This window comes from Megachile rotundata, chromosome 11 (genome assembly GCF_050947335.1).
Source record: "Megachile rotundata isolate GNS110a chromosome 11, iyMegRotu1, whole genome shotgun sequence".
Classification (NCBI taxonomy): Eukaryota; Metazoa; Arthropoda; class Insecta; order Hymenoptera; family Megachilidae; genus Megachile; species Megachile rotundata.
Genome location: NC_134993.1, coordinates 15,333,372 through 15,350,490, shown reverse-complemented (window position 1 = coordinate 15,350,490; position 17,119 = coordinate 15,333,372). Strand labels below are relative to the sequence as shown.

The window sequence follows — 17,119 nt, the reverse complement described above, 5'->3', positions numbered from 1 at the left end:
CAAACCTAACTTAAACTCAAAAACCCAACTCCCCAAGCACCCCAGAGCTCAGAACCCAGCTGAAACCCAAAAATCCTTGATTCCAACAACCCAAACCTAACTTAAACTTAAAAACCCTCTTCATGAAGCACCCCAAAGCTCACAACCGAAGCTTGAACCCCAAAAATACTTGCATCAGGCTAAAGTAGAGAGCTGAAAAAATTCCTCCAGTAAATTCAGGAAGATTGAAGGATGAAAAGCAAGGAAAAAGGAAAAGAAACACACAGAGGCTAGGCCAGTGAAGAAGCGTCAAAACGACACGAACCATCGAGTATTCGCAAGCACTGCGGCTGCTGTGGCACACTACCGTCTGTCTGTCCCTGTTGCCGTCCGGCTGTCAGAAGTACCGATTTTCGCAGTAACAACCGTCAGGCTCGTAATACTCCTCCGCCACCCTGTCGCAGATTGATCGTGGCCTCATCTGCGCTCCCTCTCTTATCCTCTTCTTCTTCTCCTCTCCGAACCAAACAATCGAGTCGAACTCGATCTTCCTCTTGTTTTCCCACGGAAAAATTTCACTGGATTTTCACCCGAGATTTCTTTCGCGATGCTTGCCTCTCGTTAGCATGCTTCGCTGGAGAGGCGAGCAAGGGTTTCTCTTCGCCTTCTCCTACGAGGATTTATTGGCTTCTTCGACGAGACACGGACCACTTTTTTCTTCTCTTTCCTTCCGACTTACGGCTTTCTCTGCGGGGGAAAGCTTTGTCACGATTTTGATTTTAGGAAAACTCGATCGTGGCTTCTTTTCAAAACTTTGCTTTCGGAAAGCAAGGTTAAGAAAGTTACAATTAAATAAACTTGTCAAGTAAGTAGGCTCGTCAAGTAACTAAACCTGTCACTTAAGTAAACTTGTTAAATAAGTAGACTCGTCAAGTAACTAAACCTGTCAGTTAAATAAACTTCTCAAGTAAGTAGACTCGTCAAGTAACTAAACATGTCAATTAAATTAACTTGTCAAGTAAGTAGACTCGTCAAGTAACTAAACCTGTCAATTAAATTAACTTGTCAAGTAAGTAGACTCGTCAAGTAACTAAACCTGTCACTTAAGTAAACTTGTCAAGTAAGTAAACTCGTCAAGTAACTAAACCTGTCAATTAAATAAACTTGTCAAGTAAGTAGACTCGTCAAGTAACTAAACCTGTCAATTAAATTAACTTGTCAAGTAAGTAGACTCGTCAAGTAACTAAACCTGTCACTTAAGTAAACTTGTCAAGTAAGTAGACTCGTCAAGTAACTAAACCTGTCAATTAAATAAACTTGTCAAGTAAGTAGACTCGTCAAGTAACTAAACCTGTCAATTAAATAAACTTGTCAAGTAAGTAGACTCGTCAAGTAACTAAACCTATCAAGTAACTGAACTTGTCAAATTAGTAAGCTTGTCAAGTAAGTAAATTTGTCAAGTAACTAAACTTGTCAAGTAACTAAACTTGTCAAGTAACTGTACTTATCAAATAAACTTGTTAAGTAAGTAAACTTATCAAGTAACTAAACTTGTCAAGTAAGTAAACTTGTCAAGTAACTATACTTATCAAGAAAACTTGTCAAGTAAGTAAAATTATCAAGTAACTAAACTTATCGAGTAAGTAAACTTGTCAAGTAACTATACTTATCAAGAAAACTTGTCAAGTAAGTAAAATTATCAAGTAACTAAACTTATCGAGTAAGTAAACTTGTCAAGTAAGTAAACTTGTCAAGTAACTAAACTTATCAAGTAACTAAACTTGTCAAGTAAGTAAACTTATCAAGTAAGAAAACTTGTCAAGTAACTAAACTTGTCAAGTAAGTAAACTTATCAAGTAAGTAAACTTGTCAAGTAACTAAACTTGTCAAGTAAGTAAACTTATCAAGTAAGTAAACTTGTCAAGTAACTATACTTGTCAAGTTACTATATTTATCAAATAAACTTGTCAAGTAAGTAAACTTATCAAGTAACTAAACTTATCAAGTAACTAACCCTGTCAAGTAACTAAACTTGTCAAGTAACTAAACTTGTCAAGTAACTAAACTTGTCAAGTAACTAAACTTGTCAAGTAACTGAACTTCTCAAGTAACTAAACTTCTCAAATACCTAAACTCGTCAAGTAACTAACCCTGTCAAGTAACTAAACTTGTCAAGTAACTAACCCTGTCAAGTAACTAAACCTGCCAATTAACTAACCCTATCAATTAACTAAACCTACCAATTAACTAACCCTATCAAATAACTAAACTTCTAAAACACCCAACCTCGTCAAGTAACTAAACTTCCCAAATACCTAAACTCCTCAACTAACCCAACCTAACTAACCCTGTCAAGTAACCAAACCGTTCAAATACCTAAACCTTAATTAACTAAACTTGACTCTTCTAAAAAATTTAAACAAAAATTTTGAAGATATGAATGCTAAAAGATTTAGTCGAAGATTTGTGCAAAGGAGAAGAAAATACGTCAGAGTCGATTTTCGGAGCGTGTCACGCGCGCCCGCTCGCTTTGTCACCGCTCGGGGAACGCAAAGCGGAAGGTTCGCACGAGAGGAACGGAGACGGACTATCTATACGACGCGTTGTTATTTTTGGAGGCGAACGAAAATCAAAGACATTAAGGAGGCACGGTGACGCCGCGACCGTTGTCATCGCGGAAAACACCAGGGGCGGACAAGGACGCCAGGGGAGGCTTTTTAACTAGGGGTTGTTGAACTGTTCTTCTGAATTTTGAGTAAAATAAAATTTCATATAAGTCAAATTAAATGATTATTGAAAAATGAAATTGTTTAGAGTTTAAGAGTAATCAACCCCTTTGCTGTGTTTTATTTTTATAGCAGTTTAATATGAATTATGGGTAAGGAGCACTATAATGTGACAATTCTGTTGTTCAGATGAGGAGACATGGAATGAAGCTTCGATTGAAATGAAGTTTTTGGTGATTGTATTGTAATGTTTGTTGAAGATGTTTATATGTAGTTTAATTTTGATAATTTATTTTTTTAGGAAGATCATAAAATATGTAGTTTGGAGATGTTTGCAATGTGTGTATTAGTGCAGAGGGGTGCATCGTGGTACCTGAACTTGATGCACTTCTTATTTACTATTTAATGTGCTTGCTATAGTAATCATAGTAGTGAGTAATCATTATTAATAGTTCATAATGAAGATTTAGTATTCATGGAACGTGAGGAAGGCAGAAAAGTGAAAATCAAAATAAATGAAGATTGTTAAATTGAAACGATGAAGAAGGGATGACGACGCTACGTAGGACGACATTGAAATAAAATAAAAATCGAACCAAACTAAAATAAAAATCGAACCGAAATAAAATAAAATAAAGATCGAACCGATATAAAATAAAATAAAAATCAAACTGAAATAAAATAAAAATCGAACCGAAATAAAATAAAAATCGAACCAAAATAAAATAAAATTCGAACCGAAGTAAAATAAAATAAAGATCGAACCGAAATAAAATAAAATAAAAACCGAACCGAAATAAAATAAAATAAAAATCAAACTGAAATAAAATAAAAATCTAAACAAACTAAAATAAAATAAAAATCGAACCGAAATAAAATAAAAATCGAACCAAACTAAAATAAAATAAAAACCTAGCCAAACTAAAATAAAAACCTAGCCAAACTAAAATAAAAATCGAACCAAACTAAAATAAAATAAAAACCTAACCAAACTAAAATAAAAATCGAAACAAACTAAAATAAAATAAAAACCTAACCAAACTAAAATAAAAGAGAACTCGAACCAAAATAAAATAAAAACCTAACCAAACTAAAATAAAATAAAACTCGAACCGAAATAAAATAAAAATCGACCCAAACTAAAATAAAATAAAACTCAACCCGAAATAAAATCGTATCCCACTCAATTAAATATAAAAAATTGCATCTAAATCTAAAAGTAACAATAAACGAAAGTCCACCCAAGAAATACTGAAGCGATGAAGAAACCAAAGCCGCGTAAATCTGCTTTGTCGCTAAGAAACTTCTCGAGCTTGAAAAAATAAATTCGCAGCGTATGAAAGCAAAATAAAGATTTATATCTGAGAGATTGCAAATCGAATCTATTTTACACGAGTACTTAAATACGAAAAGTCTATTTCAACGTTTCTAGACCACAATGCTATAGATATTTACAAGTTTCTCGACAGAGATAACTCATCGGGGCTAACAGCTCAACGGAACACAGCACCCGGAAGTTGGTATCGATCATAAAAGCTCGAAAAAGCTCGCTGGTGAAGTGAAATTTACTGTTTAATTTTGTAGGATAGCTATCTTTCGTGAGAGGCGACACTGTGACATTTAATTTACTATTTAATGTTTGAATTTAACAAACAATTTAATAGTTCAATTTAACAATTAATTTAATAGTTGAATTTTTTAAATAATTTTATCATTTGAATTTAACAATTAATTTAATAGTTGAATTTTTTAAATAATTTTATCATTTCAATTTAACAAATAATTTTACATTTGAATTTAACAAATAATTTAATAGTTGAATTTAACAATTAATTTAATAGTTGAATTTTTAAAATAATTTTATCATTTGAATTTAACAAATAATTTTGTATTTGAATTTAACAATTAATTTAATAGTTGAATTTTTAAAATAATTTTATCATTTGAATTTAACAAATAATTTTGTATTTGAATTTAACAATTAATTTAATAGTTGAATTTTTAAAATATTTTTATCACTTGAATTTAACAAATAATTTTACATTTGAATTTTTTAAATAATTCTATAGTACGCTTTGATGTATAAATACAGTGAAATGTACAATTATTTTTATTGTCACTAAGCAGTATTTTTGAACCAACTCTATAGCATACTTTGATGTATAAAAATAGTAAAATGTACAATAATTTATATTGTCACTAAGCAGTATTTTTTAACTAATTTTACAATGTTACATATACAATGTATAAACACAGTAAGACAAGAAAAATAATTACCAAAAAAATAATCTCAAAAGACTCCAACTTTTAACTGCATAACATTTAAAATTTTGCAAAGGGTTGAAACCACAATAGTTACTTGTACCAATTCACAAATAAAAATATTCAAAGTCTCGCATTCCATTCGACCTCGCATGGATGAGAATCTATACGCGATTTCGTATGAAAATTCTTGTTCGGACTTCAATGAAAAGGAGCGTAAATAAGGAAGATACACAAGCACAGAATTCCCGAACGCGAATTCGATCAGAAACAGTCGCAAACGAGGCTTTCAACTCGCACGTGTCAGCTTCTATTTGCACCGAGACTGGTGCGTAGTTGTCGGCAATAAATCGGCGCGGATTCTGCGCGGAGCGTTGTTTATCGTATGTGCTCCACGATTTTCACCCGCCTTGTACGAAACTTCCTTGTTCGACGGTTCATACTCTCTATTAACGATCATACTGATCACAAATAGAAAATAATAGGTTATTTAATAATCTGGAACCTCCTCATAATTTAATCATATCGATCTAATATAGATCCTACCGATCGTATCGATTCTATTAATTCTACCAATCCTATCGATCATTTACCGATCCTACCGAGTATACCGCTCGAACCCATCAGTATTACATAAGCCACGACCGAGTTGTTCAAAAAGCCGAGCCATCACTACTTACAGATCAACGAAATAACACGAAAAGACACTGAAAAGACCGATCACAGATCACTTCGATCACTCACAGCGAACTCGAGACGCGAACCGAGCGGAATAGAGGCAGAACCGTCGACGCCGGAACGACGGGTACGACGTCGGTCGTCGCGACGACACTGAGACGCCGGTCGTCGAGACGCGCGTATCTAGACGCGCGAAGGCATCGCGAGGCGGCCAGGTACGCCACCCCAAACAGTTATTAATAGCCTCTGTCCTAGCTTACTAGATTTGCCCTCGAACCGACGCAACTCCTCCCCTCTGCCCCTGCCTTTATCCCCCACCCTAGGAATCCCCCACTGCTCGCGTACCCCTCCAACGATCGCATCCCCCCTTCGCATCCTTCACGCTTCGCGGTTCTCGCAAACCATCCTGGACCACCACACGCTTTTAGACTCGCTCTTTTCTTTCTCTTTTACTTCCCTTTCTCTTTTCTAACTTTGCGAAGCCGATTTTTCTGGGCTTTCGAAGACTTGGGGAGATTTTTTAATTTTAGCAAGCTTTAGGTTTAGGTTTAGGAAGGTTAAGGTTTAGGAAGCTTTAGGGAGGTTTAGGAAGCTTTTGAAGTAGGAAAATTTTACTTTATCTCTTTTCCTTTGACTACCATAATAATTTCTTTTAGATTTTTATCTATTTTTCTCTTTGGCATTGCAAACTTCATTCGGGGCACTCCTTTAATTTCAGGGCAATTTAAGAAGTTACAGCAAGTTTTTTAATCTAGAGACATTTTTCTCTGTTCTCTCTTTTCTTTTACTACTTGGTCATTTTTTAATTCCTATCTATTTTCTCTTTGGGGTTGCAAATTTTACTTAGAGCTCTGCTACATTTGTAGAAAGTTTTATGAAGTTTTAGGGAGTTTCGGGAAGGTTTAGGAAGTTTTATGAATTTTTCAAACTAGGGACATTTTCCTCTGTCGCCTCATATGCGTCATGGGTGCGTCATGAGTGTGTCATGTGAGTAATGAGTGCGTCACATGCGTAGCGAATGCGTCGCGTGCGTCATAGGTGTGTCGCGTGCATCGTGAGTGCGTCATGTGGATCATAGGTGCGTCATGACTGTGTCATATGAGCGATGGGTGCGTCGTGGGTGCGTCACATGCGTCATAAGTGCGTCGCATGCATCGTAAGTGCGTCGTGAGTGCGTCATATGGATCGTGGGTGCGTCATGAGTGTGTCATGAGTAATGAGTGCGTCGTGGGTGCGTCACATGCATCGTGGGTGCGTCGTGGGTGCGTCACATGCATCGTGAGTGCGTCGTGAGTGCGTCATATACGTCATGGGTGCGTCACGAGTGTGTCATGTGCGTCATGGATGCGTCACATGTGCCATAAGTGCGTCACATGCATCATAAGTGCGTCACATGCATCATAAGTGCGTCACATGCATCATAAGTGCGTCATGGGTGCGTCGCGTGCATCGTGGGTGCGTCGCGTGCATCGTGGGTGCGTCATGAGTGCGTCACATGCGTGATGGGTGCGTCACGAGTGCGTCATATGCGTCATGAGTGCGTCACAGGTGTGTCATATGCGTCATGAGTGCGTCATATACGCCATGAGTGCGTCAAGAGTGCGTCATGAGTGCGTCAACCCGCATAAATTTATATAAAAAATAAAAATGAAAATATAACCTCTAATTTTGAAGTTGTCTTGTACAGTCGTCTCGTGCAGCTACTTGCATAATTTTTGCACGAAAGAAGTCACGTCTAAAGGTAAAAAAAGGAAGTAAGATAAATTTAGTTGTTATAATATATTTTAGGCAATAACCACGTTTAGCGAAGGTAAAATTTACACTGCGACAGTGCGCACTCGTGCCTAACAAGGGAGTTCCCAGGGGATGATCGGCAAATTGCGCGGAACTCGACGAGAAGAAGTCAGGACAAAATTGATTCTTGCCACGTTCCAATTCCCCCAGGTGCACACTGTCCTAGCCACCGCTTTCCGCGTCAATAAACCCGCGAAAAAACAATGAAACCGACTTTTCGACTGCGATCGACGTTTCAACCCTTTTTTCCACGGATCAACAGAAAATTCCTTCCATAGAAAAATCGGGGATCATTCGCTTTACTACCGATTCTATATTAAAAATTTTATATTTCATTCTAGATAGAAAAGTTTCAACTTTCAGTGCACATAGAAAAATGTCAGCTTTCATTGTACACAACAAAATTTCAATTTTCATTGCACATATAAAAATGTCAACTTTCATTGTAGACAAAAAAAATTTCAATTTTCATTGCACATAGAAAAATGTCTGCTTTCATTGTACACAAAAAAGTTTGAACTTTCATTGCACATAGAAAAATGTCACCTTTCATTGTAGACAAAAAAATTTCAATTTTCATTGCACATAGAAAAATGTCTGCTTTCATTGTGGACAAAAAAAATTTCCATTTTCATTGCACATAAAAAAATTTCAATTTTCATTGCACATATAAAAATGTCAACTTTCATTGTAGACAAAAAAAATTTCAATTTTCATTGCACATAGAAAAATGTCACCTTTCATTGTAGACAGAAGAATTTCAACTTCTATGTTAGACAGAAAAATTTACCCCTTTAACATTGATTTAAAAAATTTATCAACATCCAACAAGAATATTGTTACCTTCAGATGTCGTTGAGTTAACAATCTCACCCTCTGAACACCATTTTTGCCATATTTTATCATAAGCAAAAAATTTCACCCCTAAGAGTCTACTAACCGAGTAACACCTTGACTTCATGTCACCCATCTGACACTCATTAAAAAATTAGCTCATTAAACTAAAAATTCTGTCCTAAAAAAAATACTAAATACAGTATCAACCTGTGACTGAAAAATATAACAAAATTAAAGAAAATATATTTTGTAAGCTTTGTAAAAAATACCTAATTTGCAACCGCCTTAAATTCATAAAGATAAACCACCCCATTACCGATAAAATCCTTGGGTAAAATACATCCCCATAAATTGCAGAAGAAATATACGAGCAGTTAAATGTTCCAAAAGAACCGGAAGAGTGTCTCAGCCCAAAAACAGAAGACAGGCGAGGGTTGAGGATGGGGTTGACAGTTGGACACTCGTAGGAGCGTGTTTTGCCGGACCGCGTGGGTTGTCGCGGACCCAGAAGCAGGAGGAGGAAACAAGAGGGTGGCGACGAACGACGGAAGAAGCGGCACAAGAGGAAAACGGCGAGAAAAAGAAGAGGGCGAGAGGGTGAACACGCGATCGATAGCCAAACTCCTGTTCGTCTACTGTGAAATGGACATCGACGTTATTCGAACGTTCGCAAAAAATTAACATTTGTCTTCATCGGATTTCTAGATGTTCTTTGAGGAGAATATACGGAAGGTCAGACACGATAACATCGCATAAAATTGTCACTAAATAACACTTTTGGTACAGGAATGTATAACTTGAAGTTCGATGAGAATGACTACGTACATGTTTTGTTTGTACTTTTAATACAAAATGGCTGCCGAAAGTGACTGATGTTGAAACGTAAAAAGAGTAACGTGAAGTCGTGACTTAAAATTGTCACAATGTGGCACTTATGATATATCAAATTAAAGCTTGAAGTTCAACAAAAATGACTACGTAAAGGGTTTGTTGATATTCTTAAAACAAAATGGCTGCTGTTTAATCATAGAGGAAAGTAACTGATGTTGAAACGTAAAAAGAGTAACATGAAGTCATGACTTAAAATTGTCATAATGTGGCACTTATGATACATGAATTTAAAGCTTGATGTTTAACAAAAATGACTACGTAAAGGGTTTGTTGATATTCTTAAAACAAAATGGCTGCTGTTTAATCATAGAAGAAAGTGATTGATGTTGAAACGTAAAAAGAGTAGCATGAAGTCATGACTTAAAATTGTCACAATGTGGCACTTATGATATATCAAATTAAAGCTTGAAGTTCAACAAAAATGACTACGTAAAGGGTTTGTTGATATTCGTTATACAAAATGGCTGCTGTTTAATTATAGAAGAAAGTGACTGATGGTGAAATATAAAAAGACTAACATAAATTCATGACTTAAAAGTGTCTCAAAATGGCACTTATGATACATCAATATAAAGCTTGAAGACCCAAGAAAATTACCACATAAATGTTTTACTAATATTTCTAATGTAAAATGGCTGCTGTTTAATCATAGCCAAAATGTGTCTGATGTTAAAACATAAAAAGTCAGACACAACTTCATGACATAAAAGTGTTTCAAAATGGCACTTATGATACATGAAAATAAAGTTTGAAGACTCAAGAAAATTACCACGTACATGTTTTACTAATATTTCTAATACAAAATGGCTGCTGTTTACTCATAGCTGAAAGTGTCTGATGTTAAAACATAAAAAGTCAGACACAACTTCATGACATAAAAGTGTTTCAAAATAGCACTTATGATACATGAAAATAAAGCTTGAAGACTCAAGAAAATTACCATATAAAAATTTCATTAATATTTCTAATACAAAATGGCTGCTGTTTACTCATAGCTGAAAGTGTCTGATGTTAAAACATAAAAAGTCAAACACAACTTCATGACATAAAAGTGTTTCAAAATAGCACTTATGATACATGAAAATAAAGCTTGAAGACCCAGGAAAATGACCACAAGAAGTACAATAAAGAAAGAGATACAAAATTACAATTCAGATGACAATTTCCAATAGTTGGTAACTGGTAACCATTCTAATTCTGTATGCAATAACTCGACAACGAATTACAATAACCCGACAACAAATTACAATAATCTTATACCAAATAACCTTCTAACAAAGTACAATAACCCAACAACGAATCGCAATAACTCGCACCAAATATCTCAAGACTAATTTTCCCAAAGACCATACATCAAGAAATATGAGGATAATGCGAAAGAGGGACACCATCCAGAGTAAATATCGCGTTAGTCGCTAATGACTGTTCTAAGTTTGCTGGAGACGATGTCGCGGACAACGAACCTTCTTCTCCGTCTCTATCCACGCGACATTTCACCGCCTAAGTGGGCTACCGAAATTCCGATTGTCGCGTCGAAGTGTTCTCGAAACTTCGCCACCGTTGTTTCCCCAAACTGCCAGCAATTAGAGCCAGTAACAGATAAATCCCTTTCTGATCACTCATGGTGTACAACTTAAGAACCGAATCGTAAACAACCCTCTAATGATCGAACTTCAGAAGGAAAAAGATCTGCAAGTCGGAAACGAATCAACACAAACTTCTTCAGAAATGAACCATCAATTGATCTTTACATACAAATTTAATGTTTGAAGAATTTATTGAAGAACCGAATCGTAAACAGCCTCTAAGAATTGATCTTCAGAGAGACAAACTCAAAGACCTGCAAGTCGAAAGCAAATGGACACAAAATTCTTCACAAGTGAACCATCAACTAAATATTAAATACAAATCTTCTGATTGAAGAATCTGCTGAGGAACCAAATCGTGAATCTCTAACAATCGATCTCCAATCGATCTCTTTCTCAAAGCAAATCGAATCCCCTCACAAATCAAGAATTAAATAAAAATGTCCCCTTGGAGGAAATTAGACGAAGCCTACGAGGAGGCTCGGTCTCTGAAAGAGGAGGAAAAAGGGAAAGAAAGACGCAAGAGCAAGTGCAATCTAAATATAAAAAATTAGAGTGGTCAGAGAGGAGCATGTGACGCGAACCGTTCGTGTTACGTAAGAGCCGTGATTATCGGTATAAATAGGCGTTTCCTTACATAATTACAGCAGGGAACGGGTTCGCGAACGCGTCACGAAAACGAAAGCTGCATTGCCGAAAATCAGCTGACGAGTTAACGGGGAATGAAGGTGGCCGCCATCGGATATGACAGGCACGCGGAACAATACCAACTGTTTCGCGTGTGCGCCAACACGTATCCGTATATACAAAACACCAGACATATTTATACGTGTATCGACGTTTACGCGTTGCAACGATCCCACGAATATTGCCACCCCCTTCACACCCGTCGTGTAATAAGCGCATCTCTTCGTTAATACTTCTCTTCGTTCGCTTTACATTTTTTTTGAAAACATTTCTAGTTCGTTTGTGTGGAACTTTGTGGAACTTGATAATGAAATTTTTCTAACCACGCTTAATCATGAAATTCTTAAACTAACTTAACAATGAAATTTTTCTAACCTAACTTGACGATGAAATTCTTTTAACCTAACTTGACAATGAAATTCTTTTAACCTAACTTGACAATGAAATTTTTCTAACCTAACTTGACTATGAAATTTTCTTAACTTAACCCAACCATGAATTTTTTAGACTAATTTGATCATGAAATTTTCTTAACCTAACCTAACCATCAAACTTTTAATCTAACTTGATCATGAAATTTTCTTAACTTAACCTAACCATGAATTGTTTAGACTAATTTGACCATTAAATTTTCTTAACTTAACCTAACCATCAAACTTTTAATCTAACTTGACTATGAAATTTTCTTAACCTAACCTAACCATGAAATTTATAGACTAATTTGACCATGAAATTTTCTTAACTTAACCTAACCATCAAATTGTTAGACTAACTTGACCATGAAATTTTCTTAACTTGACCTAACCATGCATTTTTTTAGACTAACTTGACTATGAAATTTTCTTAACCTAACCTAACCATCAAACTTTTAACCTAACTTGGCCATGAAATTTTCTTAACTTGACCTAACCATGAAATTTTTAGCCTAACTTGACCATGAAATTTTCTTAACCTAACCTAACCATCAAACTTTTAATCTAACTTGACTATAAAATTTTCTTAACTTGACCTAACCATGAAATTTTTAGCCTAACTTGACCATGAAATTTTCTTAACCTAACCTAACCATCAATCTTTTAATCTAACTTGACTATGAAATTTTCTTAACTTGACCTAACCATCAAATTTTTAGCCTAACTTGACCATCAAATTTTCTTAACCTAACCTAACCATCAAACTTTTAATCTAACTTGACTATGAAATTTTCTTAACTTGACCTAACCATGAATTTTTTAGACTAACTTGACCATCAAATTTTCTTAACCTAACCTAACTTAACCATGAAATTTTCCTAACCTAACTTAACCATCAACCCTATAACCTAACTTAACCATGAAATTTTCCTAACCTAACTCACTGAATAACAAATATCCGCGCAAACTTCAAAGCCCAAAGAATTAAAATCTCCATGCAAATTCTCTCCACAAAAAATTGTAGAGAATTACTGGAATAAGAACACCGAACAAACTCAAGATGCACCTCCAGACAGAAGTGAATCACAATTTCCACGAAAACCGCTGGAGACTGAATTGAAAAGAAACATTGCCGGGCAAAACACTCGTGTTTACGTCTACGCTTCGCACTAATCGTGGCTCGAAAACCCTGATTCGCTGCACGCGAGTCGCACGTGTTCAACCCTCTGATCTTAATTCATCCCCTTGAGAAATAGCTTTGAAAGAGGTACTTTGCTATTCTACACAAAATAAAAAAGGTATAACTACACTTTGGTAACCCATGCTGTCGATTTAATATAATAAATTGAACATTGGCTGTCATCTACACTTCTAGTTTAATAAGATCTGATTTAATCAAAGTAGAGATCAAAGTGGAAAGTAATAGTGAGGATTGCAGGGTGACTTGCCGCGTGGTTCAAACAGTCGTATGTTTCAAACAAGGTCCACGATAGAAGTAGAATATACCAGCAGATCAGACTTAGTCACGGTACCATGCTACACATGGTCCTCCATACTGAAACGCATCGACCTCCACACCATGGGTCTTCAAAACAACTGCACGAGTAAAGGTACACTACAAACCTACCCCAAGCACGCGGCAAAGAAGCATTCGAAGCATTCGGCACAAAGGACACTGGCATGGAATACAAGCGACTATTCTGGCAAAAAGTAATTCGAAAGAACCACCTGTCCTACGGAAGGGGCCTGCAGGTAAGTCGAGACATCCGGTTCCACCATGCAGCTCCTGAGAGTGTCCGGGATGAACATGAGTAGCTGGGACGTCGGCTGTGGCACAGGCTGAAGCCGGCTTGCACCGCGCTGACGGTCCTCCAGCGAGCGTGTGCTCGCTAGTAGCGTCGTCCTGACGCCGCCTTCCGGCCTAGGATCAGCAGGAAAGCACGGCTCCGACTACGCTAGGTCCCGAGCGTCGTATCGGGGGTCGTAGTTGGTCCACGGTCTCTCCCTCGACCCGTGTGGCGGCAGTAGTCCTGGTCGAGCTGTCTCCGCCGTCAGACAGTCTCCGAGGTGGCAGGAGGCTGTCCGGCACCCAGATCGCGTCTTCCTCCGGTGATCGCGCGCGTCGCAGCCGTACGCGTTGCTGCTCGTTACCACGTAACCGGTCGCGTTGCTGCTGCTGCTCTTGCTGAACCGTCGGCGGCTGTCGGGTGGTGGTGGAACACCGCACCCAGGCACACGCATCCTATCTAACCACGAGCCACGACTCCTAACTCTCGACTTTAGAGGCCCTCTCTGTATTCTCTCGTGGCACGCAAGACTCCGGCTATCTTTCTCTTCCTCCTCCCCTCTTTCTTTCACCGACCCCTACCTATCCCCTCTACTCTGGCCCTCCCTCTACCGTCCGCTCCCTCTCTTCCCTTCCAAAGACCGACCCCTTGCTCTTTTTTTTCTCTTTCCGAAGAAATTTTTTTCGAAATTCGAGTTACCCGAACACACGCTTCCTCTAGGTTCCCGTTCCCGTTCGGGAGACGGCAGAGCCCAGACTACGCCGACTCCGAGCCACCGGCGCTGCGTCGGCGTCGGCGTAAAAACCGACGGCGTCGCGCAAGCTCGACGGGAGCGCGCCGCGACGCGAGGACGCCTCGACGCGACGCTTCTCGATGGAGGGACGGAAGGGACGACTAGGTGAAAAAGGGGAGAGAGAACAGCTGAGTTCGACGGACAGAGACAGCCGGGGAGAAATAAAACGAGACGAAGAATTAGAGCGCGAGGAGATAAATAGAAAGAGGGAGAAGATTAGAAGGGGAGACTACCGGAAAGAAGATGATGACGGTGCGAAGAAATGTGCTGGATGAATTAACCCTCTCACCCTATTCAACCCTATCTTTTCGGGTTATTTCGTTACAATTTAAAGCTCTGTTTACCAATCTCCAAATTATACTACTTTCAAACTTATTCTTCCTCTAAATACATTAGCTAATTAAATTAACCAGCTAAATTTCAGCAGCTTTAAAAAACTTCCTCTAACAATTCTACAATAAAAATTACACCGAACTGCCTCAGCAACCGCAAGTTTAATCCTCGGCAGCTTGAAGAAACTTAACAGCAAACTACATGTGATGTTACAGACCTTAGAACTAATAGAGTTGAACTCTTGTTTTACAATAAAAAATTGATAACTGCTCTTCCAGTCTCTAAAAAACTTCCTCTAACAATCGTAAGATAAAAATTACACCGAACTTGGCCATGAAATTTTCCTAATCTAACCTAACAATCAAATTTTTAACCTAACTTGACCATCAAATTTTCTTAACCTAACCTAACCATCAAATTTTTAACCTAACTTGACCATCAAATTTTCTTAACCTAACCTAACCATCAAATTTTTAACCTAACTTGACCATCAAATTTTCTTAACCTAACCTAACCATTAAAGTCTTAACCTAACTTGACCATGAAATTTTCTTAACTTCACCTAACCATCAAATTTTTAACCTAACTTGATCATCAAATTTTCTTAACCTAACCTAACCATTAAAGTCTTAACCTAACTTGACCATGAAATTTTCTTAACCTAACCTAACCATCAAATTTTTAACCTAACATGACCATCAAATTTTCTTAACCTAACCTAACCATTAAAGTCTTAACCTAACTTGACCATGAAATTTTCTTAATTTAACCTAACCATCAAATTTTTAGACTAACTTAACCATGTCAGCAACCGCAAGTTTAATCCTCGGCAGCTTGAACAAACTTAACAGCGAACTACATGTGATGTTACAAAGCTTAGAACTAATCGAGTTGAACTCATGTTTTGCAATAAAAAATTGAGACTGGTGAAAAAATAATAAAAAGAGGTATTAAAAGGTAAGAGTAATCGCAAGCCCGTTTCTACCTGCTTCTATCTACAGTCTGAGCAGTCTCCGTGGTATTTTTGGGCGCTCGTTAGGAATTAGCACCGTAGACCTCGAAGGTCTCCGCTAGAAACCGACTTTGCCCCCTTTGCTCCGCGATCGAGAGGATCAGCGAGGCTAAAACCCCTGTTACGAGCAAATATCATTCCACCCCATCCCCCAACGCGGTGGAAGTTTGTCAACAATCTTCCAGTATTCCCTGGAAAATGGCTGGAACGCGGTAATCTCGAAATCGTGGCCGCAAAACGAGATTACGTGCCACCCCGAAACTGTACACCCCCTGAAAAGTTTCTAACTGGTCGCGAGACGACGCGGATTAAAAGTTTCCTCTAACGCCGGGGGATTCTAGAGTTGGACCTTTTATCAGTAAATACTAGTCGTTGATCCGACATTTTTTTCAAAGAACGCTAATTTTATACTTTTGTATTTATAAGAAATATTCTACTAGCATTGCTTCGTCGAGAAAAGATATGTTTACACGATATTGCAACAGTGTTAAATACACAGATAACACTGTTGCACTTCAGATATCAACATTTTATCGATATGGAGTAACAGTAGTACATGTAGAAACCCAGAAGCTTTGAATGCCTTTTTCCCTAAGTTCACAATCACGCAAGTAGATCATTCTTACATAGAGTCCACAACACTCGAGGGGTTCAACTACGCACCGAAGCGTCGCGAATCTTCGTAGGCGGAAAACTCGCGGACTACTGGTAAACGGAACGAAAGACCGGCCGGCCTCTACCAGAGCACCCTTCTCCATGAGAAGACGAGTCACCGTGAAACGTGACGGATTCCGCGGCCCGAGGGGGACTTGGCTCGTTGCTGATCGCGTTGCGGCGCGAAGGGGCTCTTACCCGGTCCTTATGTTTCATTACATTTCAATTTAAACCTTAAAGGATAGCCTTAATAAAAATGCAATTGTTAAACTTGCAAAATACTTGAAGATCACTTGGTCATTCATGGTCAGTATGGTAGAGAGAGAGCCTCAAGTAAGATGATAGAATATTATGACCTTCAGTGATCATGGAACCATGTGACCAGTGACCTTCAGTGACTATGGAACCATGTGACCTTTAGTGAATATGGAACTATGTCACCTTCAGTGACTATGAAACCATGTGACCTTCAGTGACTATGGAACCATGTGACCTTCAGTGACTATAGAATCATGTGACCTTCAGTGACCATGGAACCATGTTACCTTCAGTGACTATGGAACCATATCACCTTCAGTGACTATGGAACCATGTTACCTTCAGTGACTATGGAACCATATCACCTTCAGTGACTATGGAACCATGTAACCAGTGACCTCTAGTGACTATGAAACCATGTCACCTTCA

General features: G+C 37.8%; 1 protein-coding gene across 17 annotated transcripts in view; it reads right to left on the bottom strand.

Annotated features, from left to right (window-relative positions):
* The window catches only part of NfI (Nuclear factor I), a 96,983-nt gene extending 80,066 nt beyond the window's left edge, over nucleotides 1–16,917 (bottom strand). For 4 of the 17 annotated variants that reach the window (XM_012291034.2, XM_076536899.1, XM_076536906.1 and 1 more), the window contains exon 1: nucleotides 13,582–16,915. In XM_012291034.2, the coding sequence (XP_012146424.1) occupies nucleotides 13,582–13,662 (81 nt within the window). In that variant the 5' untranslated portion in view covers nucleotides 13,663–16,915. Of the gene's footprint in view, nucleotides 1–304; nucleotides 740–5,647; nucleotides 5,884–13,581 lie in introns of those variants that run through there. The other 13 variants (XM_076536905.1, XM_076536908.1, XM_076536907.1 and 10 more) reach the window with 11 other exon arrangements.
* Between the last annotated feature and the right edge of the window lie 202 nt (nucleotides 16,918–17,119).